The 25,523-nt window shown below is 47.5% G+C and overlaps 1 protein-coding gene across 2 annotated transcripts in view; it reads left to right on the forward strand.

Annotated features, from left to right (window-relative positions):
* The window catches only part of WNT5A (Wnt family member 5A), a 26,008-nt gene extending 12,983 nt beyond the window's left edge, over positions 1-13,025 (forward strand). For both annotated transcript variants that reach the window (XM_024123902.2, XM_024123900.3), the window contains 4 exons: positions 551-684; positions 1,942-2,192; positions 6,564-6,856; positions 11,816-13,025. In XM_024123902.2, the coding sequence (XP_023979670.1) occupies positions 551-684; positions 1,942-2,192; positions 6,564-6,856; positions 11,816-12,274 (1,137 nt within the window). In that variant the 3' untranslated portion in view covers positions 12,275-13,025. The remainder of the gene's footprint in view (positions 1-550; positions 685-1,941; positions 2,193-6,563; positions 6,857-11,815) is intronic.
* The last annotated feature ends 12,498 nt before the right edge of the window (positions 13,026-25,523 follow it).

Here is a 25,523-nt window from a genome sequence, read left to right on the forward strand (position 1 = left end):
CCAACCCCGCGTGCTGCCCCCACCCCCCACCCCTGCGCCGGCCACTCCGCCTCCTCCGCAGCCGCCGGCGGCGCGCTCCTCTCGCCTTTGCGCTCCCCTCGCCCATGGAATTAATTCCTGCTCCACTTGTTGCTCTGCCCAGGTCGGGGAGCGGACGAGGGTGGCAGCGGGTTCCTGAGTGAATTCCCGAGGAGGGACTCAGCGCAGCGCGAACTAGAGGGGAACGAGGGGGTGCGGGACGCGAGCAAGCAGGAAGGAGGCAGCGCCTGGCACCGGGGTTTTGACTCAACAGCATTGAGACATGTTTGTAATCGCTGGCGTGCCCCGCGCGCAGGATCCCAGCGAAATCAGACTTCCTGGTGAGGTTGCGTGGGTGGATTAATTTGGAAAAAGAAACTGCCTATATCTTGCCATCAAAAAACTCACGGAGGAGAAGCGCAGTCAATCAACAGTAGACTTAAGAGACCCTGGATGCTTCCGTTGTTTAAACTTGTGTGCTTGAAAATTATCTGAGAGGCAATAAACATCTGCTCCTTTCTTCCCTCTCCAGAAGTCGATTGGAATATTAAGCCCAGGAGTTGCTTTGGGGACGGCTGGAAGGGCAATGTCTTCCAAGTTCTTCCTAATGGCTTTGGCCATATTTATCTCCTTCGCCCAGGTCGTAATAGAAGGCAATTCTTGGTGGTAAGTTTTTCTGTGTGCATACTCTTTTATTTAAAGATTCGTTTGTATAATGCTGCAATATTTAAAGCTGAGTCGTGAGTTTGGGTGCATTTATCTAATACATATATATATATCTTATATAGGTATATATATATATATATACATATATATGTATCTTTAAATCAAAATTTTCTTTTAATTTGCTAATCCTTTGAAGCTTATTTTTAGCTCCATAGGGAATCAGAACCTATAAATTCGGACCTTTTTCTATGAGGTCCTTGTTCAGAGGTATGCTTGTAGTGCCTCATGTAATAAAGGGGAACCGAAATTCACTTCTCTAATAATTGTAAGCCTATCTATAAAATTTACTTTTTGCCACCTCTAGGTAGTAAAAGTGAGTTCCAACGTTTATTTTCTGTCACTTGAGGTCATTAACCTTCAGGGTCTGAGGTAGGCAGAGTTGTAGGAAGACAGCTAAACTCCAAGTGGGTATTTGGGGCTTGAAATTTGATCAAAAGGAGGTTAACTTGAAGTAGTCAAATGTCCCTAAACGAGGGTTTCTTGCCGGTAGGGGCCTTGAAGATAGACTGCAGTATATCCAGGGGATTATTTTTGACGGCGTTCTGGATATTTTTTCGCTGTAAATGAACAGCATTTTTCTGACTGTCAAACATGACTTCTGTTCACTGGATACCCTGTCTTGGGTCCTTCACAATCACATAAGGAGCCCTTTTAAAATGTCCCGAACAGGCTGAATTTTTCGTCGGTAGGACAAGTATTCTTCAGTACACTTGTCCTACTGTTCTTCCGTCAGTCAAAAGGAACTGCTATCTCCTACCCGTGTCTAATTGCGTCTACTTTCGGCATTCATACACTTTTCGAGGCAGATCGGTCCAGTTTGTGGGGCACAGTGAGTCATTTTCTTTCATGTCAGAGGCCTGTACCCCAAACTGCCATTTCCTCCTTCTCTGGTGTGGATTTCAGAATTCTGTGACATTCTGGTTCAGGTATATGGCAGCGAGGGGCAAGGGAGGGAGTGAAAACTCTAACGGAGGAGCCAGATGGCGGGATGGGGACTACACAATACCTCTGTTTTCTGAGCAGAGTTTAAACAGAGGAGTTTTATGAAGCCCTTCTCATACTTTGTCATGAGGACAGGCAGGAGAGAAAAAGCATCTGTGTGCTTAAAAACTATGTATTGCTGACATGTTTTCAGGGGGCCCACCTTGAGAGTTCACGTAAATCTTGAATGCACATCTCCCCCCCCGCCTTTTTTAGGTCGCTAGGTATGAATAACCCTGTTCAGATGTCAGAAGTATATATCATAGGAGCACAGCCTCTGTGCAGCCAACTGGCAGGACTTTCTCAAGGACAGAAGAAACTATGCCACTTGTATCAGGACCACATGCAGTACATCGGAGAGGGCGCGAAGACAGGCATCAAAGAATGCCAGTATCAGTTCCGACACCGGAGGTGGAACTGCAGCACCGTGGATAACACCTCAGTCTTCGGCAGGGTCATGCAGATAGGTAGGAAACCATTTAATGTATTTTTAAATGTATAGAAACTTCTTTTTTCTCCTAGGAGAAGTCTTTCTTTAGTGTTACTTACAAGCTTGATATGGAGGGAATCTTCCAGCAGGGTGGTGGCTTGGGAATTTTGTCATTATGGCTGTGTGCATGCCTGTCCCCACATCTAATTATAAGTTTTGGACTTCTTCACCCAAATCAGGAGATGGGGGAGGGCATCAAATGAACACTTAATTAATTTTTCTAAAAAGCATTTTGTTTAAAATAGTAGTAGCAGAACACTTATTTTGGTCTCTCAAAAGATGAGGAGGAAAGCTGAGTCATTTTAAAGTGGCCTAAGCATCAAACTAACTAAAAACTGTCATCTTTCAGAATGCTGGATGTGTTAGAAGGAAACAAGGTTTTAATTTTCCTAATATAGATATTTCCTAAGGCTATCAGGATATATATGTTTGTTTGTTAAAGGCTTTATTTTTAGTCCCAGAAAGAAGTTTAATCAGATGTGATCCAATTTACATTTGTGATGTTGGCCATTGATATAAAGGCACGTGCTTCAGATCTCAGCCTAGAAACTTTAAAAAGTTTTAACGGGTGGCTCACGGTCCAGTTCTTTAAATGCGTTGTTGAACTTGTTGTTATTCCATTCAGGGAGGAGGTGGCATTAAAACTGGGCTAAAGGCAAAAAGAATTTGGCAAATCAGTTTGCCTCTGGTTTGGTTGAATAGCATAGGCTACAGTCTGACAGATGTGGTCCTGTCTGTGTTTTCTAGTGAATATTTTCGGTCGCTTTTTACTTTTATGCAAACAAGCCTGTATAATTAATATGACTGCAGTGACTCCTAAAATAAGAAGCAATTTATCAAAGCAATTAACTATTTATACTGACTGAAGATAAAAAGTTGGCTTAATGTCCGTCATGGACGGATAAAATGCTTTTTTAAAAACCCTGAAAAGTGCATTCATTGAGAACAAAAAAGAGTTGTCAGTGGATGTTTGAGCCCAGCGGCTTCATAAACTAAAATAATACAGGACTGGAAGCTGTTCCTCTAATTGAATGGGAAAGTGGTCTGCAGCCTCAGCCTGCAGAGTTTCATAGGGCTTTGTCCTTCCTGTTAATGATTAAAATGTGCTAATGTATGTACTGGGATCTGAATCTAGGAGTTAAGCTTCAGGAACACAGGAGGTTTCCCCCTGATTATGGGCTGCCTATGTAGTTAACTGGCAGTGTAGTGAAGATTGAATTCTGCTGCATTTTGATATTGTGAGTGACCCAAAAACTTTTAGCTATATCAGAATGGTGACCGGTCAGCTTTCCCCCGTCACCTTTGCCTTATATGTTCCCCCTATCTGCCTTCCTCTCAAACTAAACTATGGGAGCGGCTTTTCACATGTATATGAGTTAGTGACAAATCATACACCTCCGATGGCAACAAGGAAGGAAAACAGCAATTGGAACTGTTTTTCTGTGTAGTCACTGGTACACAGCTTTGATTTAAGATCCTCTTCCTACGTAGCTTGTTTTGGGCCAAAGGGTTCAGAATAAGCTATCATTTGCTAAGTGGATTTGAGTTCTGCTGAAGATTTATTTAAAATGTGGTCCAAGATTCAAAGAGCCTGCTTCCTCAGGGAACAAGCAGAACCCTTGGTACAAAGGCCTGTATTTAATTGTCCCCTGTAAGTAGACTCTCTCGTCCTCAGCTGTGTGGCACTGTCTAGGTTGATGCGAACTGGGCGGGAGTGGAACCTCGTAACGGCCTTGGAGGAGGGAGCCCTCCTAGATCCTATCATCAAGTCACGGAGGCCCTGGGAGGACCTTGCCCAAGGATCCTCAGGTGTCCGAGGTCTCAGAGTAGAAAGCTGCTGCTGGGTGGCTTTCTGGTGAACACAGACAGAGCCTTTAAAAAAAAAAGAGAGAGAGAGATGGAGAGAAGAAAAATCAGAATAGATTTTTATGGACGAGGAACATGGACCTCACGCCAATAGTGGAAAAGCTACTTCGCTTTCACTTTTCTATTTAAGGGTATGTTGGAAGAGAAAGAGCTAAGGGAAAATTTAAAACACCTTTGATGCTAGGTGTGTGGGTGCCCCACTCCAGAGCACTTAGTACAGCAGGGACGTGGAGGCCAGTTCTTGTCCCTGAGAATCTGACCCTGTGATGGGGCCAGTGTCTAACTCAGGCTGCCACCCGCAAACCCCTTACCTCCTTTCTCAAGGCCAGTCCAGACGCTGTACACCATTGCCTCATGAAGGGCCCACTCTTCATTTTGGAAACTTCCTCGTTTTTTCATCATGCTAGCCTTTCCTTCCAGCTTTTGTCGCTGTCTCCTCTTTGTTTCCATGCTGTGAAAAATGTATAAGAAAGGTGTCATTTTTAAGGAGGGTGAGAATAGGAGTAGCTGTAGATTTCACAGGGAGGGAGCTGTAACTGGACCAGCAGTGTTCCTTCCAGGATGACTGTATCCACAGGCTTTAGCCAAAGCGCACTTTTCAAGCTGACGTTTCCCTGCAGTGACCAGTTAGCTTAGAGATTTCTACCAGGTTTGTATTCTGGGGCAAAAAAGGATATGTTCAAGATAGACTTATGAAAATAGCAGCATTATTGTGTTTTATGTAAAAGCCCTTTTGTGTTCTATATATACAGGAGAGTGGTTTATTTTCCTGTCTCCAGAGGATTGTTTCTCTCTCTTCCTCAGACTACCTCTTTATTCTACAAGTCTTCCATCCAGGGACACAGCATTTTCTATATTATCAGCGTTAATCCTCAAATCACTCCCTAGAATCTGTCTGCTCTCCTCATTTCTCTCCACTCCCTTGATGTTCTCTGCCTTGCTAATTGAAGCTAGGTAGATGTAACACCCCCCCTCCCCACACACACACACAGGAACTTTCTGGATCCTCCTGCCAACCACCCGTACAGTCCTCAAGTTGTTCATTTTTTAAGATGTGGGAGGGAAGGTCTGGTAAATCAGAACCGTCACTATTCCTGGAAGGGAGATCACAAATGGCTGTGGATTGAAGTGTGCAGAAGTCCAGTCAAAGGGCAGCCTGTGGGATACGTGCATTGGCAGAGCCGTCCTCCTGCAGGATGGGCCTTCTGGTTGGGGCTGAGCCCTGTTGTCAGCTGTTCTTGTGCTGTCCCCCATTGTCCACCCCCCCCAAAAAAAGATTGTTAGCAGGCTCTTTAAGTATAGGAGCAACCGTTTCCGGTAAAGAGACTCCAGTGCCAGAAGGGGCCCTTTTTTTCCCTAGGCATCTAGTTCAATACCCTTAATTTTATAGTTGAGGAAAATAAGGACCCCCTCATCTTGCCCCCCCTTCCACCCTCCCCCCCACAAGGCCCAGCTTCAGCTGGCCGGGTGTTAACCCTTTCTCTCTCATAGGACAATACTTTCATTAAGGGACTTCTTGTTACATGTAGAAATGTCTCCACATACAAGTGGAGATGAAGGTAGTCTATGGTTACCTCTTTTTTGTCCTTACAATTAGGACTCCTATAGAACCGTTGGACAGGGAGATACTCTTTACAAGTTTTAGGGAAGGAGAGAACTTTTTTCCTCTAGGCCTATATATTCTCTACAAGTTTGGGGAAGAAGAACCTTTCTATTTTTTTTTCCTCCTTTTTGCTATTATCCTAACAGTTGGAGCCAGAGGCTGCTGGGGAGTTGCAGAAGTGACACTAAGGCACTTCAGACTGTTTTAAAAGTAGACACTCACCTACTTGAGTGAGAAGTATCAGGCCGGTCAGCTTGGGGTTTGAGAAGAGGCGAGTTTCATTTAAAACTCTCTAGGGACCAGTTTAGAAATGTCCTCTGGGAAAGTCAGGAGCCTTGTTCTGAGACAGGCTTGATGCTGCAGATGGGAAGCCGGGTTTCAACCACTGAGGCCACAGGGAGTGGGGAGGGGCTGCTGCAGGGGCTCTAAGCCTTGCAGCCCCCATGCCCCTGCCCTGTAGGTAACTCAGAATGAAAATAATACCAAACATTAAAATAAGTGTAAGGAAGTCTACCCCGATTCTACGTTTTCCCTCAGTGACTTCTTTCGTGGGCATTTTGGAAAATAAGTTTGGAATATTTTCATAAGAGGTGTAGAGAAAAATCAGTCCAGCACTGCTTAGAATCCTGCCTTGGGCTCTGAAGTGTCAGAGCAGGGGTACCAGGGATGCTACTCCTTTGTCATGTGTCGCTTCTACGTGTGTGGGGGGAATGTCTCCCGCCTTCCCCCTCCAGGTGGGGCCGGGGCTCAGGGCCTCCTTGTTCCCCAGCCAGGAGCGGGGGCTCGGCGGTGTGCCAGCCGGTCCCCCGCCCCCCGCCTTCTGCGGCACTGCCCCGGCCGCGGAGCGGGGGGCGCGCACTGACCCGTCCTCGCCCGCAGGCAGCCGCGAGACGGCCTTCACGTACGCGGTGAGCGCCGCGGGGGTGGTCAACGCCATGAGCCGCGCCTGCCGCGAGGGCGAGCTGTCCACCTGTGGCTGCAGCCGCGCCGCGCGCCCCAAGGACCTGCCGCGGGACTGGCTGTGGGGCGGCTGCGGCGACAACATCGACTACGGCTACCGCTTCGCCAAGGAGTTCGTGGACGCGCGCGAGCGGGAGCGCATCCACGCCAAGGGCTCCTATGAGAGCGCACGCATCCTCATGAACCTGCACAACAACGAGGCCGGCCGCAGGGTGAGCATCCCCGCCACCGCGTCCCTGCTGGGGGCGGGCGGTGCTGTGCTCCAGTTTCCGTCTCTCTCTCTCTGTCTCTGCGTCTGGGTCTCCCTCTCTTCCCGTCTCTGTCTCCGCCTCCCGTCCTAGCTTTGCCGGTCTCTCCCCGCTTCTCCGTGCTACTCTCTTTCCACTTCCCCCCACCCCCTCCCCAAGCAGCTACACACAGGCCTCCCTGGAGAGGGGTGGACACCCCAGAAAGGCCTCCTGGAAGGGAAGCATCCCGTCTTGGCCTCCTCCAGCCAAGGTGCTCCTGACCTGGCCTCAGAAAGAGCTTTCTCTGCCTTTGTAATTAGTCCCAAGTGCCGCTGGACAGCCCAGCTCAGAAATAAAAATGTTCCTAACGTTCGCTGCCCTCTCCCTGGGATCAAGTTTGTGACTGGGCTTCAATGGAGGACAGGGAGTTATTTGTGCCAGTAGGTGCCCAGCTCAGAAGGCCCTCACCCGAGCTTCCACGGTTACTTACCTTCCCCTCTGCTTTCTTTGTGCCCCTCCTCGTGTCATTAGAGAGCAGGCCTGATGGATTCAGAGTTTTTCAGAAAGACCAGTTCTAGGAAAACGAGAATTTCTACCAGACTGGAGTTTTATATAGTATAGGTCTGACCATCAGGCCGACCGAGGTGCTCTGGAGAGGAGAGAGCCACTCAGAAGTGTGCAGAGAGATGCTCTGGAGAGGGGAGAGAGCACCTCAGACGTGTGCAGAGAGATGCTCTGGAGAGGAGAGAGCCACTCAGAAGTGTGCAGAGAGATGCTCTGGAGAGGGGAGAGAACCACTCACAAGTGTGCAGACAGATACTCTGGAGAGGAGCGAGCCTCTCAGAAGTGTGCAGAGAGATGCTCTGGAGAGGGGAGAGAGCCATTCAGAAGTGTGCAGAGAGGTGCTCTGGAGAGGGGAGAGAGCCACTCAAAAGTTTCTGGAAAGGTGGTCTGGAGAGGGGAGAGAGCCATTCAGAAGTGTGCAGAGAGGCTCTGGAGATGACAGAGCCACTCAGAAGTGTGCAGAGAGGTGCTCTGGAGAGGAGAGAGCCACTCAGAAGTGTGCGGAGAGGTGAGAGCCACTCAGAAGTGTGCAGAGAGATGCTCTGGAGAAGGGAGAGAACCACTCACAAGTGTGCAGACAGATACTCTGGAGAGGAGAAAGCCTCTCAGAAGTGTCCGGAGAGATGCTCTGGAGAGGAGAGAGCCACTCAGAAGTGTGCAGAGAGATGCTCTGGAGAGGGGAGAGAGCCACCCAGAAGTGTGCAGACAGATGCTCTGGAGAGGAGACAGACACACAGAAGTGTGCAGAGACATGCTCTGGAGAGGAGGAGAGAGCCACTCAGACGTGTCCAGAGAGGTGCTGTGGAGAGGGGAGAGCCACTCAGAAGTGTGCAGAGAGGAGCTCTGGAGAGGGGAAGCCACTCAGAAGTGTGCAGAGAGGTGCTCTGGAGAGGAGAGAGCCACTCAGACGTGTCCAGAGAGGTGCTGTGGAGAGGGGAGAGCCACTCAGAAGTGTGCAGAGAGGTGCTCTGGAGAGGGGAGAGAGCCTCTCAGAAGTGTGCAGAGAGGTGCTCTGGAGAGGAGAGAGCCTCTCAGAAGTGTGCAGAGAGATGCTCTGGAGAGGGGAGAGCCACTCAGAAGTGTGCAGAGAGCTGCTCTGGAGAGGAGAGAGACACTCAGAAGTGTGCAGAGAGGAGCTCTGGAGAGGGGAGAGCCACTCGGAGCTCTGGAGAGGGGAGAGAGCCATTCAGAAGTGTGCAGAGAGGTGCTCTGGAGAGGGAAGAGAGCCACTCAGAAGTGTGCAGAGAGACGCTCTGGAGAGGGAGAGCCACTGAGAAGTGTGCAGAGAGGAAGTCCTTGCCAGGTAGCCGCAGCCTCCCTGTATCATTCTTTCCTTCCCCGATGGGGATGTGAAAAGCTCGCCCACAATAGTTAAAAAAGACCCTTTTTTCCTGTGGTTAAACACATGGCACTTTATGGCTGCTTTATAATGAAGGGGTGAAAACTTTTCCTAACTTTGGCAGCATTGAAAACCAGAGCCATTATTTTTTCACAGAACCCAAGGTAAGTGCCAGGAACTTTCTGGTTAGAGATTTCACTCTTGTATATTTTGGGGTGAGGAAAAGGGACAATAATCACAGAGTAGAATGTAGAGCACTGGAAGGAGGCTTCGAGCCCCTTAGCCACACCCCCTCATTTTAAAGATTGGGAAACTGAGGCTGGAGAACCACTTCAAGCCCGTGGGGAGAATTAGTGGATTGAGCTGTAAGCCCAGGCGCTTTTTTTTTTTTTTTTTTTAATTAAACTAATGCATCACAGCTCGAGGGTAAAGGGCCATAGGTTTGGGGATTAAAGAAATCTAGGTTAAAATCCCGTTCTGTCTGTTCGTTTCTGAGCCTCCGTTTCCCCATTTGCACATCTGTTAAATGGGCGTTAGCTATCACTTGGGGTTGCTGTAGGACTCACTGGGATCATATAGTAAATTGAACCTTATTACCAATACTTGACCATTTCTGACATCCAATTTCATAAGGTTCAATTGAAGGGCTGAGGTAAGTGCTTGATAAATGATAACTTAGTTACAAGAAGCAAAGGCCTTAGGGAAGTCAAAGATTATATAGATCATTCCAGCTAACCTATTTCTTCTCAAATTTGATCTTAACTATTTGGGGGGTGCAGTTCTCAGGGAAAGACTAAACCCTGGAGAATTTCACCTGCTTTGCCTTGAGGGGTCAGGTAATTGCTTCAGGGGAGTGTGGCCTCTCCTTTCCGAGGCCGCCCATTACTGTGGTGCCGGCAGTGTGGGTGGACTCACTCCCCACTGCAGCCGACCCACGCCATGGAGTGGGCATGCCGGTCCCGCTCTCTCTGGGGCCCTAGGACTTTGGTCTTGTCCTCCTCAGGGACACATCACCTTACTCTGCATGCCGGGTGCCCAGCGTCTCAGACCAGAAATGCTTCCAGGACAGAGGTATGGCTGACCCTCTGGGCCCCACTGGGCCCCTGTTTGGTGCTTTCGTCCATCTTTGCGGATTTCTTAGACTTCTCTCATGGAGAGAAATCATTAGGGGCTTAGCAACCAAGAAGAGCAGGTCGAGGGATTTCCAAGTGGAGAGAGGGGATTTTGGAGAGTGAGAAAAGCCCCTTCAATATAATTTCATTTAACATTTGGATTTTTAAATGGGGGGAGTGTTTTTTGGAAATTTTATAATTGGAGCAATGAACTGTGCTTGGATTTTGGTGGATGAGATTACTGGGAAGACAGTTTTTCTGCAGGATAGTGGGGGTGGGAGGAGGAAGGTTAGACACTGTGCCAGGAAATCATATTAGAATCTCCTTGGGACATTAGCTTTTGATTTTCCTCAAAGGGGAGCGAAGGTTAAATACGTTTGCAAAACCCTTCTCCAGACTAGCTGCGGGCCTGAAACACTTCATGTCAAGGGAGTACACTTCAGCTCCCCTTGTAAGAAAGCCCCTTATGCATCCCTGGAGGGAGAAGGTAGCTGGTCTGGGCAGAAGCAGCCTTCTAACTCGCTCTGGCCCTCCAGGTTCCTGACAGGCCCTCTGCAGCGTGCCAGCAGTGCGCCGGCTCTGGAGGGCCACTGGCACAGGAACTGTAGGCAGTCAGCACTACAAATAGGCAGCCGCCACCTCCCAGACTGCTGGGCACACAGCACTGTGAGGCCAGACCCATAGGTGCTGCTACTGCGAGGCCAGGGTGACTGGGCAAGGGCCCGGGACCAGCGGCCAGACTGTCACCCTGCGGACCAGGTTTACTGATCGCATCCTGCCTGCTAAGTACCTTCATGCATCTCCTGATTTTATCCTTGCAACAGTGCTGTGAGGTTGCAACCATCACAAATTGAAAACGGAGGCTCAGAATGGTGAAGCCTGTTGCCTAAATTCAGGGACAGAGTTAGGACAGAACCCAGGTCCGCCCGGGTCCAAGATGGATGCTTTTCGCCTAGGCAGAGGCGGGTAGGGAGTAGGGACTGTGCGAGAAGCAGGAGTGAGAGTACCTGAGATCCAGACCCGGTTCTCCCACATTCTAGCTGTGTGACCTGTGCGGGCCACTTACCCTCTATCTGCGTCAGTGCCATCATCTAATCCAGGCCACGTTACAACCTTGCTGGGAGCATTAAGTGAGATGAAGAGTGTAAAGGCTCTTATGATAGTGCCTGGCACACAGCAGTAGTGATAGTAAGAGTGAGTAAAGATTGGAACCCTGATCCTACCTGGGCTGGACACCTGCCCAGCCCTGCCACTTACCAGCTGGGTGTCCAGGGCCAAGTCATGAACATGAGCTTGGAGCCCACCTGCCTGGGTTCAAATCCTGCCCCCCGCCTTCCCAGTGGTTGGGTCAGTAACTCACCTTGCTGGGTCTCGCTTCCCTTCTCTGTGAGATGCGGACGATAGAGCTCTTCTTCCCTCATGGGCTGCTGGTGGGGATGAATCCAGGTGAGGAACTGATAGCAGGCTCTGGGCTGAGTGTTCAAGATGTATGAGTTGCTGCTAATGCTCTTCCCTGCAAAAAAAAAAAAAAAAAAAAAAAAAGCAAATGGAACCAATTTTTTTCCCTCTCCCATTCAAAAACTGTGGTGGTTTATTATGATGATGTGTACTAATGAGGGGCTAAGAACCTATTTATTTTGCAGACTTTTTAAAGAAGGCCAATTTTTTTCCCTCTCCCATTCAAAAACTGTGGTGGTTTATTATGATGATGTGTACTAATGAGGGGCTAAGAACCTATTTATTTTGCAGACTTTTTAAAGAAGGCAACACAAGGCTTCTGGTCATGGAGGACGAGGGGCAAGTAGCCCAGGCCCAGGTTTAGCTGGTGACCAGGGCTCCACCCAGCCGGGGAGCTCGGTCACCCGAGCGCCCCCCCGAGTCTGGGCTCCCGGGTGAGTTCGCCCGCTGACTGTCCCCTTCTCCCTGCAGACGGTGTACAACCTGGCGGACGTGGCCTGCAAGTGCCACGGGGTGTCAGGCTCGTGCAGCCTGAAGACGTGCTGGCTGCAGTTGGCCGACTTCCGCAAGGTGGGCGACGCCCTGAAGGAGAAGTACGACAGCGCAGCGGCCATGCGGCTCAACAGCCGGGGCAAGCTGGTACAGGTCAACAGCCGCTTCAACTCGCCCACCACGCAGGACCTGGTCTACATCGACCCCAGCCCCGACTACTGCGTGCGCAACGAGAGCACCGGCTCGCTGGGCACACAGGGCCGCCTGTGCAACAAGACGTCCGAGGGCATGGACGGCTGCGAGCTCATGTGCTGCGGCCGTGGCTACGACCAGTTTAAGACGGTGCAGACCGAGCGCTGCCACTGCAAGTTCCACTGGTGCTGCTACGTCAAGTGCAAGAAGTGCACGGAGATCGTGGACCAGTTCGTGTGCAAGTAGTGGGCACCCCGCCGCCCGCCTGTCACCCAGCCCCGCTCCCAGGACCCACTTATTTATAGAAAGTACAGTGATTCTGTTGTTGTTGTCTTTAATACTGTTTTATTTTTTGTCCCCAAGAATTGCAACCGGAACCATGTTTTTTTTCTGTTCCCATCTGAGAACTCTGTGGTTTATTATTAATATTATAATTATTATTTGGCAAAAAGGGGGGGGGTGGGAACCAAGAAAATATTTATTCTGTGGATCATTGAAAAGGTAAGACAAGACTTCTTTTGCTGGTATATAGGATGAGGGGGGAATAACGCACACCTTAAGTTAGATGTGTGCACATCTGGAAGGTCAAGGAAACACTGTTTTCTTTGTCTCAACTATGGGGTCATATGGGACAGGTAGCATCCAGCTGCAAGAGGGTGGCACAGATCTATGCATGATTTAGCTCCTGTGACTAAAAGGAATTCGGTGCTCTGGTGAAAGTTGAAAGGTCTTGAGAAAAAAACAAAAAAATGAGACACCCCCCCCCCCACCGCCCCTTTCTCAGGGGCTGCCAGCCTGAAACATTTCCAAAATGGTATTTAAGAGCAAAAATCTCATATCCCTTAAAGAAAAAAGGTTTATCACGTGTCGCACTGTTCTCAAACATTCCATCTACAGATGGTCCATTCTACTAGCTACTGAAACTTGGGGAGCAGGGAGGGAAGCCCCAGACATTTAAAAAAAAAAAGAGAAAACTTTAAAACTCCTTATATTAAGTCAGTGATTTGACGCTGTTGTGGGAATTAGGTTATCCACTTGGAAAAGGATCCCGAGTGATTCTGGGTACTAGACTTTTTGTTTGGAGAAGGGCAAGGGAGGTTGGCTTGACTGTAAAGGAAAATATACTGTAATTTTCTTAGGGATTCTTAGTTAATAAATGATAACAATGAAAATAATAAATGAATTCCATTCACAGATCCTCAGCCCGAGCTACAAGGTAATTGCGTGCAGTTCAGCACTGCACCAGAGCAGAAAACCTATTTGAGGGAAAAAAGTGACATCTGCCCTCCCTACTTGACCCCAAGCCCTCTCCGATTCCTCCATGCCTTGCTGCGCTGTGATGCTGGCCACGTTTCCAAACGGCAGCTCCACTGCGTCCCCTCTGATAGTAGGACAGGAAATGAAACATTAGGAGCTCCGCTTGGGAAACAGTTTGCTACGTAGGGATTTTGTTTTTCCCCTATAACTTTTATTTTGAGGTGCAGTAGTTTTCTATGTTTTAATGACATTACTTGGCCAATGGACTTCACAGAGGTGTGGCAGCGTTTCCCTGTTATGATCCTGTGTTTAGACTTTCCACTCACGCTTTCCCATTACCCTGCAGGTGTACCCTAGAACTGTTCCTAGAGGACTTGAACAGTTGCATTTATAAGGGGGGAAATGTGGTTTAATGGTGCCTGATATCTCAGTCTCTTGTACATAACATACATATATATATATATATACATATATATATATAAATATAAATATAATTATATCTCAGTGCAGCCAGTGATTTAGATTTACAGTTTACTCGGGTTATTTTTCGGTCTAGAGCCTTGTTGTCCTCTGTTGCAATCCAACTGGGATTTTTCCAGACGGTTTCTGAGGTGAGCTGGGGCTGCGGCCTTGATGCCGTCACACCCTGAGCATCACGGAGCAGCCTTGTTTCTGAGGAATCCGGAAGGTCTTACTAATGTGCATTGTTGGTTTGAAGATTTCTTTTATCTTCCCTGCCCCATCCTCCTTTTCTGTACCCTTTCTGGAGAGGGCATTACTTATTCATCACAGACGTGGGAATGAAGAGATATTCAACACTAGGAAGCATTGTCAGCATTTCTCTTTCCTTCATGCGTTTTGCAGAGTGGAAACTGGTGCCCATTAGACCTGATAGTACCTATTTGAGTCCCTAAGGAAAATCCAGCTCACAACATATATAGCTAGTTTAAAAATGTTTTTAAACCAGGACACCTTTTTCCAGAGAGTGCCATCAAATGTGTTCTTATCTCAGACTTCTGTTGTTTTAAAAGTTTGGAAAGATACACATCTCCTGCAGCCCTCGTGGGAATGGGTGGCCCTCAGATCACCTCAGCCACCTGTGGCTCTTATTGCACAAGGATATTCACTCCCCTGCAGTTGCAGTGAATTGCAAGCAAAAGATCTTGAAAGTAAGAAGCACTAATTAGTTTAAAATGTCACTTTTTTGGTTTTTATTATACAAAAACCATGAAGTAATTTCTTTTTATTTGCTAAACCAGATTTTGTTCCTTTTTAGTGATTCATGTTTATGAAGAGAGTTGAGTTTAACAATCCTAGTTTTTAAAAGAAACTATTTAATGTAAAATATTCTACTTGTCATTCAGATATTATGTATATCTTCTATGGCCTTTATACTTTTAATGTACATATTTCTGTCTCGCGTGATTTGTATATTTCACTGGTTCAAAAAGCAAACAAACATCGGAAGGCTTATGCCAAATGGAAGATAGAATATAAAATAAAACGTTACTTGGATATTGGTAAGTGGTTTCAATTGTCCTTCAGATACTTCATGTGGAGAGTTTTTGAGAAAACATGAGGGATAGTTTAGGGGTGACTACATGTCAGAATAATAGAAGAGTGGAGAATTTTACCAAAACCAAACTATTTGGGAGCTTCAAAAGATTCCTATATGTAACGGAACAAAAGGGGAATTCTCTTTTCCTCTATATGTTCCTCAAAAAAAGAAATCAAGCAGATGGCTTAAAGCTGGTTATAGGATTGCGCACATTCTTTGAGCATTATGCATGTAACTTAATTGTTTTAGAGCGTGTTGGTGTTGTAACATCTCAGAGAAGAACTGAAAAGGCACATGCTTTTATCCATGACCAGAATTTTAGTCCAAAAAAAAAGTGTATTTGTGTTCACCACTGCAGCTAGCGGGCTGCTCTGTTTGAAGTTACTGTGTGGATGGAGTGTCTCTTTGCCCCTTGGAAAGCAGTTTTATGAAAAGCAAGCCTCAATCTGCAGAGAATGAAGGAAACTGAAGGTTCGTTGTGTTAAGTGCAATTAATACAGGCCCTGTGCTTCTTGAAAACGCGCGGCGAAGCCTGGCCCGCGACGCACAGATTGATACGTTAGCCCTTTGCTTTTTTGCTTTCCGGATAACCTTGTAACATATTGAAACCTTTTAAGGATGCCAAGAATGCATTATTCCACAAAAAAACAGTAGACCAACATATAGAGTGTTTAAAATAGCATTTCTGGGCAAATTCAAACGCTTGTGGTTCTAGGACTCACATCTGTTTCAGTTTTTCCTCAGTTGTATATTGACCAGTGTTCTTTATTTTGCAAAAACATATACTCGATTTAGGAGTGTCAGCATATTTTTTTTCCTTCTCATCCTGGAGTGCATTCAAGATCTTCCCAATACAGGAAAATTAACAAAAAATTTATACATAGCGACAAACAGAGCTATGGTCAAAATAGTCATTATGGGCTCAAGTCAAAGGAAGACTGTTTTAAGATTTAGTCCAGTGTATCTGTTCAGTTTTTCAAGCTGCTGACCTCCCGGGACCGGCACTGTGTTTCAGTAGCCCATGCAAACCCTTTGCTTGTACGACTTGCCAATACAATTTTCCATTTGTTTTTGCAAGACATTGTTCAAGCCACCAGAAGTATCAGAGATGACACTGTAGCAGGATAAGTACTCCAAATAAGAGAGTCACTGGCTGACTCATAGAGATCATTAGCAGAAACAGTCCCCAAAGACTGAGTGATCCATAATTTAAATAGAGACAGCTAGAAAAGGTACTAATAACTTGAAGGGTATATGTGATGCAAATACGCACCAAGGCATAGGTTTAAGATACTGCGTTATCACTGTAAAGTATACTTCTAGAATATTTATTTTTTTAAGAAAGTATTTGTCAGTCTCCCCTCTCTGTGGAATGGTGAAAGCCAGATGCCATACTTTGAAAGTAAGATGATGAAACGCATTCTTAATACAGGAAACATTCAGCAACATAGGAATTAAAACTTAGTAAAGGAATCTTCTAATTTACCTATTCGCACAGACCTTACGTTTAACTCTGATGACTGGATAATATTTTATGTCGGTAAAACATCATCTTGTTGGCCAACTTTAAAAAAATGGATGTGGAATGATTAAAGGTTGGTACGATTTTTTAAAAAGACCAAAAATGTATCAATTTTAATCTAGAAGGTTTAATTAACATTCTGTCTCAGTATTTCAAAAGCAAAAAAGGAATAAGGAAAATTGCATTTTAGACCAATTTTACATGCAGTGTACCACTTGCTGGGCTAGAAATAGATAAAGATTATTTATTTTTGTTCATATCTTGTACTACTTTTCTATTAAAGTCATTTTATAAAATCAGTGCAGTCACGTGTATGTTTGGCAGAGATGGTGTCCATGGCAGTTGAAATTTGATGTGGGCCTAGAGTGTGAGTATGGCTTAGCGAATCCAGGAGAAAATGCAGATTTCAGGCATGTAGATGATATTATGGTCAAATCTCAAGGATCTATTGTGTATTTTAATGCTTATCTTTTTTTGCCTGTAGCTATTTTTTATCCCATTTCTTATTTGTTCTGCTGCTACTAATACATAAGAGAGTTGTATTGGGAGATTATTATTCAGTGCAGGCATTTAGCACAGCGACATGGGATTGTGAAGAAATACCAGGGCAAGAGAAGAAAGAATGATTTGAGGAGAGAAAAAAAAAAAAAAAATGTCCTAGGTAAACAGACTGAATCACCCGGAATATTCTCTGCTGGTTCCCTTTTGGAAGTTGCCATGGTTGCCAGCCAGGTGTTTAGATCAGGTTTCTCCACCTCAGCACTTTTGGCATCTGAGGCTGGATAATTCTTTATTGTGGGGGGCTGTCCTGTGCAATGTTTAGCAGCATCACTAGCCTCTACCCACTAGATGCCAGTAGCTCCCCCATTTGTGACAAGCAAAAATGTCTCCAGACACTGCACAGTGTACCCCAGGGTGCAGAATCAACCCCAGGTGAGAAGCAGAGCTTTAGGTGGAGGAACTGAGGTTCTGAGCACTTGGGGAGCGCAGGCTGACCACGGTGGTGGACCCGTGCTTGCCTAGGGTGACTCATGAGCCTGAGAGGTCCCTTGGAAGCTTTCCCATGCGCAGTATGGAGCTGTAGCATCCTTCACGGGGCAGCCTGGCTCAGTGATTAAGAATATAGGCTCTGGAGCCAGACCCCCTGGGCTCAAATCCTGGTATCGCCATTAGCTCTGTCACCTTGGGAAAGCTGTATAACCTCTCGGAGCACCCAGTTAAAGTGGGAGAGAGTATTACACTGTAGGTTCTTGTAAACATGAGTTACCATGTTTGGACTGTTTAGCGCAGGTTCGAGGACATAGGAAGAGCTCGCTATAGTTTAGCTAAGAAGGATAGAGTAAGTCTGAAGACCAAACCCAGGAAGGTGGGCCAGTGTTCTTTAAAATACCCCCCAGCGGCTAGCTCAGTGCTAGGAAGGCCCCCTTAGTGTTTGAGGGAGGTTACAAAGCATGGCCCTCTGTGTGTATCACATTTCCAGACGTGTTTTGTTTGACTGGCAAGCATTAAAAAGATACTCTAATTAGTTGCCAGCGCTTAAAAAGATGAGTATTTTCACATTCAAATTTGGATTTCCGGCTTCAAAACAGGAAGAACTGGCCACCTGAGTACACGGTATCACAGGTCCCCTGTAGCGACACTCAGCTGGCTCCCAGCAGCCCCTGCTTCCAGACAGGGCTGGCTGTGTCCAGTTAGCCAGCGATTTATGCCCCCTAACTGACCCCTGCAGACTCACGCACTTGCCATGGTTGTCACAGGTGTTTTCCCTCTAACTCAGAGTTTCTCAACCTCACCCCTACTGACATTTTGGGCCAAATAACTGTGAGGGGCTGTTGTGTGCATGAGACCCTCAGAGGGGCTTACCACATGACTCTTGCCTCGGAGACCCTGACCAGAGCCGCTCACACCAGTGGTGACCCCTTGATGCTGATGCGGCCAACACCATGCTAGACTCGGCGCCTCGAGACTCACAGGCTTCATCTCCTTCACTCTCCCTGACAAGCTTATCAGACACGGATGTGAGCATCGTGCCCATTTTACAGATGAGGATGCCAAGGCTGGGAGAATTAAGTCCCTCACTTTATCGGTTGTCCGTTGCTGTATAACGCACCACACTCGCACCAAAAATTAGTGGCCGAAAACAATCACCATTGTATTTGCTTGGGATCCTGTGGGTAAACGATAGGGGCCGGGTTAACTGTGAGGGGCGGTGTCCTGCTTGCTGCCCCTGTCCTTACTCAGGGCCGGCAGATGGATGAGGGGCTGGCTGATCCCCCACGGCCTCTCTCTCGCACACTTCAATAGCTGGTTCTGGCTGCTGGCCGGGCCTTTCTCTCCATGTGGTCTCTTATCTTTAAGGATAAGGGCTGCCCTGGGCTCTTTCACACCGTGATACCACATCCCATGAAGGTGAGACTGGAAGCCTCAAAGGCCTCTTGAGGCCTGAAATCCACAGTTACACTAGAGTTGGCCCTCCACATCCACAGATACAGAACGCTGACATCGGGACTGGAGCATCCTCGCGTTTTGGTATCTGAGGGGGGGTCCCGGAACCAATTCCCATGGACCTGGAGGGATGGCTATATATCACCTCCACTGCATTTACTGGCCAAAGCAAGCCCACGGACAGCCCAGATTCAAAGAGATAGAGAAACAGGCACCACCTCTCAATGAGAGGAGTGGCAAAGTCACATTGCAAAGGAGATCTGTACAGATTGGGAGAAGTTGCTGCAGCACCCTTCAGATGGTCTCTCCCATGGGCCAAGATTCCACAGTGTCTGAGTGGCTCTACCTCCCCTCTCTCCTCTGACAGCACCTGCAATAGGATTTCCTTCTCTCACCCCCAGAAACCCACCTTAAGCATGGGGCAGAGGGTAGGACAAAGAAGTTGGAGTCAAGAAAACCTGGTTCGAAGCTTTGCTCTTATTAGCTGTGTGTCCTTTCGCCAGTTACTTAACCCCTCTGAGCTTCATTCAGTATTCTCATGTGGAACATGAGGATACGATAGCGTTATAGGGTGTTGGTGAGGATTGCTAATCATGGGAGTAAAGAGCATGGCACCGAGTAGGACCTCAAGCAGTGGCAGGGATGATGGTGGTGGTGGTGGTAGCAATCACCCACTGGCATGGGGAGAAAACAGCCACATTCCCATCACCAGCTTTTGATGGCTCATGAGCCTCCCTGATTCAGCAAATTGCAGGGTGCTCCCTTCAAGGCACTGGGAGGGGACTCCTGAAGGTTCTTGATCGGGCTCAGGCTGGGAAAGCAGAGGGTGGGGAAGCAGAGGATGGGCTCAGCCTCAGCTCAGGCATGCCAAGTCCTCCCCCATCCCTGGGAAACACCGAGGAATGTTTTCCCATGTCTCAGGAGAGACCTATGACACGAGCAGGGTGTGGACCTACCTCTTCTTTACAGAGCAAGATTTTGAGGCTGAGAAGAGCAGCCCTGAACCCTAGGCACACCCTGCACCGTACCCCACTTTGCTTCCTGCGGGTATCAAGCTGTGCCCCCGTGGGTAAGCCAGTGAGCTTCCTTTGGGTCTCAGGTTCCTGTCTATCACGTGGAAATAATAAGACCTGTGCAACTCGCAGCACAGATTTATTACCAACTGCTCCCATTACTGCACACATGTCCTGGGTGGGTTGGTTTGTTTGTTTTTAATGGATTTTTCATTATTTTGTTTGATCTCATGGCATCCAACAAAAGGAAGGGTTACTCTTTACATTTTACAGAAGAAACAGAAGCCCCAGAAGATTGTCTTTTCCAAAACTACAGAGCTGGTAAGAAGCAAAGCCAGGTCCCTCTGATTACGGAGCCCACGTTTTATCCACGAGATGACAGTACCTCAGGGTTACTGGGAAGAGAAAAATGGAAGGCTAGAAACACTAGAAACCTGACATTTCATTCCTGACCCAGAGTCATTTGTCCTAGTTTTCGAGCTGAGACCACCTTGGAGTCCCTGGTCAAAGTTCACACACTCTTGCTAAGGAGGCCCCAGTGGGCATCCGGCAAGGTTTCCGTCTGCACATGAACCAGGCCTGAGAGACCTAGACCCTGGCTTTATGACCAGCCCAACAGCACTTTCACCATCTGGATAGTAGTCCAACTCTGGCCACCACTTTGCTGTGTGACTTTGGGCAAATCCCTTCCCTTCGGTGGGCCTTGTTTCCTGACATGTGCACAATGGTTTGGATGGGGTCACATGACTGAGTTTGGTTTCCTGTTCAGCATTATCGCGTCCCAGGAAATTGATGGCATGTGGAGGTGGAGAACAGGCCTCAAACCCTAATACTTGGGAATAAAAAGAATGCAAATGAAAACCGGCCTCCGCTGCTTACGGCTACATACACGGAGAGCATCTCATTTGCGCGTCCTCCTCTACCACGTCCTGGCCCCGTGCCCCGCCCAGCATGAGGTGGCAACACAGGAAAACCGTGAGGGTCAGAATCAGAAACACCTGCACCATCTTGGGCAAATTTGACCTTTCTGAGCTCTCATTTCCTGGTCTGTGAAAGGGGCAAACCCTATCCACGGTGCAGGGCTCCTGTGAGGATTACCTGGAAAAGGGTTCCCGCAGCGATAGGCACATGGTGACCACGCAATAACCAGAAGCTCTTATGTTATTAACCTAATCTGTAAGCCCTCCTGTCTGCCGGGACCCCTCCCCACCCTGGAGAGAGAAGCCTGATCCACTATTTAGTGGCAGATAATTCATGAGTAACTCCAATGCACTCCTCGGCACGTTGTCTCCTGAGTGTGCTTCCTGCGAGAAGAGACTAAAAGCAGTCAATTCTTCGCAGCCCTCCCAGCCCCCGGCAGTCTTTCCGGAGGGATTTCTGGCAACCTCGAGGTGGATTTCCCTTCCTAGGGCCTCTTCAGACTTTCACGATTCCGGCTGTGCCTGAAGGCTGTCTGCTTTTATTCTCTCACTCCACCTTCCCCAGACGCTGCTGGGCACCAGGCCTTCTGCAAGGTGCGGGAAAGAGCGAGACCCTCTCATGCCTCGAGCCGCTCCAAGTTGACCTCGAGATTGACTGTGAGGTCCAAGTCCAGGCTGAACCAGGAAGGAGACTGCATGGTGATTCCCAGGGAGCCTCTACGCGCCGCAGGAAAACCACACTCGAGCACGTTCTCAGCGAGCAGTTTAAACCACTTGAATTCGGGTCTCGCAAACCAAGAAACCAGTTCTAAGTGTTTTCACCTCTCCCACTGCTTCCTCCTAAATTTCATTAGGGCTGACAATTTGTATATCCACTTACAGTGTAATGTGATTTAAATGGCTGACCATAACTGTTAGTGATGGAGTTTTCCCGGGGCGCAGGGCCCCTCCGCAGCTGGGCGGTAGTTTTAAAGGCCAGGATGCGTCTCGTTAGACGCAGTGTTCGTCCTAGGAGGCGGGAGGAACTGCCTCCTGGCCCCCGTCCCTCTTCACCCCACAATCACTTTTGTTCTTGGGGGCCGAGCTATCTTGGAGTTTTCGGCATGCAATAAAACACACTCGACCACAGGCCCCGTGTTGAGCCAGGATGGCTGGAGGAGAAGCCAAGCCCGTTGCCCTGACCGGCTACACGGTTAGGAGGAATTGATAGTGTGTGTCCTGCTTTGTGGCTTTTCCTTTTGTTTTGGCTTGGTAACTAAAACAGAGCTGATGCCTCAGAGATGGGCTGTTCCGTTTTATTTTATCCCCTCTCAGGATTTCACACACATTGTGTATGTGTGTCTGTGCTTGTATATCTGTGTGGGGGCGGGGTGGGGGAGAGCAGTTATCATATCATGAATTGAATTTGGGTTTGAATCCTTGCCCTGTCTCACTTGGGGACCTCAGGCATCTCCTTTTGCCTCTGAGTATTGATTTCCTCATCTGGATCATGAAGCTGGTGTTCCTGCCTTGCATAATTAATCAGGTGAAGTATCTAGAACCGCACTGTCCAGTACAGGAGCCATTAGCCACATTTGGCTATTTAAATTTAATTAAAAGAAAACAAAACATCCGGTTCCTCAGTGGCACTGGCTACATTTCACATGCTTAACAACCACACATCCAAAGTGACGGCGTAGTTACAGCACGTTCCAGCACTGAGGAAAGTCCTTCTGGAAGCACTGGCCTAGAGCTGTACCTGTGATGCTCAAGCTGTACCTGCAGGAAGAACTGTGGCCTTCACCACCCTTAACCACACCAACACCTGCGGTCAACAGGGTGCTGAATTAAACCAGAAAAACATCTTACAGAGATCAGCTTCCCCCAGAATTGAGAATCTGAAACCCACAAATCAGCTGTCTTGTTCTGAGGACCCTGTTTCTCGTATGCGTAATGTCCAAACGTGGGAAAATACCCCACAGAGAGGCAGATGCAACACAAGAACCGCAAAGACTGCAAAGTGCAAAATGGAGGCTGTAACACGGCAGGTGCCCAGAGTGCCAATGGTTCTGGACCGTATTAGTTAAGATTGTTTTGACCACAATCCCAGAATCCAACTTCAGCTGGAGGAAACAGCAGCTCCTTGGAAGATGTTGCCATGTCTCCTGGAAGCCAAGGAAGTCTCGAGCCGTAGGGGTGGCTCCAGGGGCCTCAGATCAGAAACGCGTGAATTTGCCCTCTGCCGTGCTCTCCAAATTTGACAGAGCTCCCGAATCAGCTAGGATATTCATAAAATACAGATGCTAGGGCCCTCCCTTGGACGTGCAGATTCATTATGCTTGGAGGGAGTCCTGGGAATCTGTTTTTTTCTAGGCTCCTTGGATGAGACTGAAACCTATGTTCCAGATCTGCACTCCCAGCTCTCCTGTGTTTCTAGAAACCTTGCTGCCGGGTTGAATGCCATAATCCAGAGTGAGGATCTGATTCGCCCATTCCTCTGCCATTGTTCAATCAGCACAGTTGGGGGTGGGGAGGAAGGGCAGCAGAGTTTCTTGGCTCAAGTCCGATTCCTGAGGTCTAAATTCCTGGAACTACCATATAACCCAGTAATCCCACTTCTGGGTCTTTGTCCAGAAGCATTGGAATCAGGATCTCGAAGAGACATGTGCTCTCCCGTATTCACTGCAGCATCATTCACAATAGCCAAGGTCTGAAAATAGCCTAAATGTCTATGGACAGGTGAATGGATAAAGAAAATGTGGTATATACATACAAGGAAACATTATTCAGCTGCGATTAAAAAAAAGGAAATCCTGCCTGCCATACACGACAGCATAGATGAAACTGGAGGACAGACGTTATGCTAAGTGAAATAAACCAGTCACAGAAGGACAGATACCGCATGATTCCACTTACAGGAGGCATCCAAAATAGTCAAACTCCTAGAAACAGAGACTAGAATGGTGGTTGCCAGGGGATGGGGGCGGGGGAAGGGGAAATAGGGAGTTGCTGTTCAAATGGGTATAAAGTTTCAGTCATGCAAGAAGAATAAATTCTAGAGACTTGCTGTACAGCCTCGTGCCTGCAGTTAACAATACTGTATTGTACACTTAAAAATTTGTTAACAGGTAGATCTCATGTTAAGTGTTCTTACCACAATTTAAAGAAAAAAAGGAGGGAGTTTTGATGAGGTGTTCAGAGAGCACAGACACAGCTCCTGTGGGGCCAATGCCATTTCAGGGCTTTATTTTGTGACGTCTAGGGGTAGTGAGGCATTTTGTCATGCAGTCACAGGTAACCAATTCAAAGAGCTCTATTTTCTTTTTCGGGGAAACCATCTGAAAGCCATTTCTCTTACTATTTAATGTGCTGTTGATTTTGCAACTTTTCAGCGAAAAACTTAGTCCTGAGAACACGTGATTTTAAGGGGTGCTTCACACACCTGACTTGGTGATATCCAAGGGTCTTCATCTCCTCTTTGCCCTCAGACTAAATGCTCTATTTCATAATGGAAATGAATGGGTAAAACTATTCGTGTGTGTGTGTGTGTTTGTGTGTATGGGAAAAACGTCTGAATAGCAGTGCACTAAAGTGTTCACAGCGGTGAAGTCAGTTTTTAGTTTTATTAATCTTTATATTCTAATATTTCTGTGATGAAAATGAGTTTTTTGCAATCGTTAAAGGTCATTTTTAAATCTAAAAATGGATACAGGAAATAATGGTTGACATACGTGTGATCACCCCTGTGAAAAGTGTGGAAAATGATCTCTGAGGGCTAACTTCACGCTTGAGGCGAAGCAAAGTTTTGGCTTGCAAGGGTGGAAAACCGCTCAGGGGTCTGGTAATCGGCATCACACCCTCCCTCCGCAGGAGGCGACGGAGCAGGATCTGCTAGGCTAGCTCCTGGGAGTCAGACGAAGGACTCTGAAGGGGTTTTTCCTTTGTACCTGGGACAATGCTCAGTGCTGACGATTATGCAAAAGTACAGAAGGAAAAAATGAAGCAAGAATTTAAGTCAGACTCATATGGTGAAGCTTGGGGAGGAGGGAGAATCAGAGGATGTTTACTTGACACAGAGCATTTGGGTTCCTTTAGGTTTCTGACCTGGGGCTGGAAGAGCATGGGACCAAGGACGTGTGGGTGAGCAGTTGCCGCTTTCAGTGGGGGTGACTGAGGAATTGTGCCAAAGAGCGGCAGAAGTCAGTCCACTCGGCCAGCAGTCAAGGGAAGTGAAGCCATGGTGAGTCTGGGGAGGTCCTTCTGTTTGAGGCCGGTGGTAAAGGGGGACGGCATCCCCCCTTGGCTGATGCATCCTCAGCCAAGGGGTGAGCTTCCCCCTTGGTTTCAACAGAGCTGCTCCCTCTCCATGGACATGTTTTCGCAATGACTTGAAGATACAAATGAACTGACGGCATCTTCTTCACTTGCTATGTTGCTGGCAAATAGAAACTTTTATTATTATATAGTATCCCTATTAATACCAGATGTTTTGCACCTCAAATTCTATTGGGTTTGGTATCAGTATGGCTACCATCGTCTCCTCTCGGTTGGTACTTGTCTCTTTTAATCCTTTTGTTCAACTGCTCTGTTTCTTTAGGTTTTGAGTGTTTCTTTTAAACATCTGGAGTTAGATTTTCTTTACTCTGACAATCTTTACTCTTTGTCTTTTTTTTTTTTTTTTTTGTGGTATGCGGGCCTCCCTCTGTTGTGGCCTCTCCCGTTGCGGAGCACAGGCTCCGGACACGCAGGCTCAGCGGCCATGGCTCACGGGCCCAGCCGCTCCGCGGCATGTGGGATCTTC

Source organism: Physeter macrocephalus, chromosome 18 (assembly GCF_002837175.3).
Source record: "Physeter macrocephalus isolate SW-GA chromosome 18, ASM283717v5, whole genome shotgun sequence".
NCBI lineage: Eukaryota > Metazoa > Chordata > Mammalia > Artiodactyla > Physeteridae > Physeter > Physeter macrocephalus.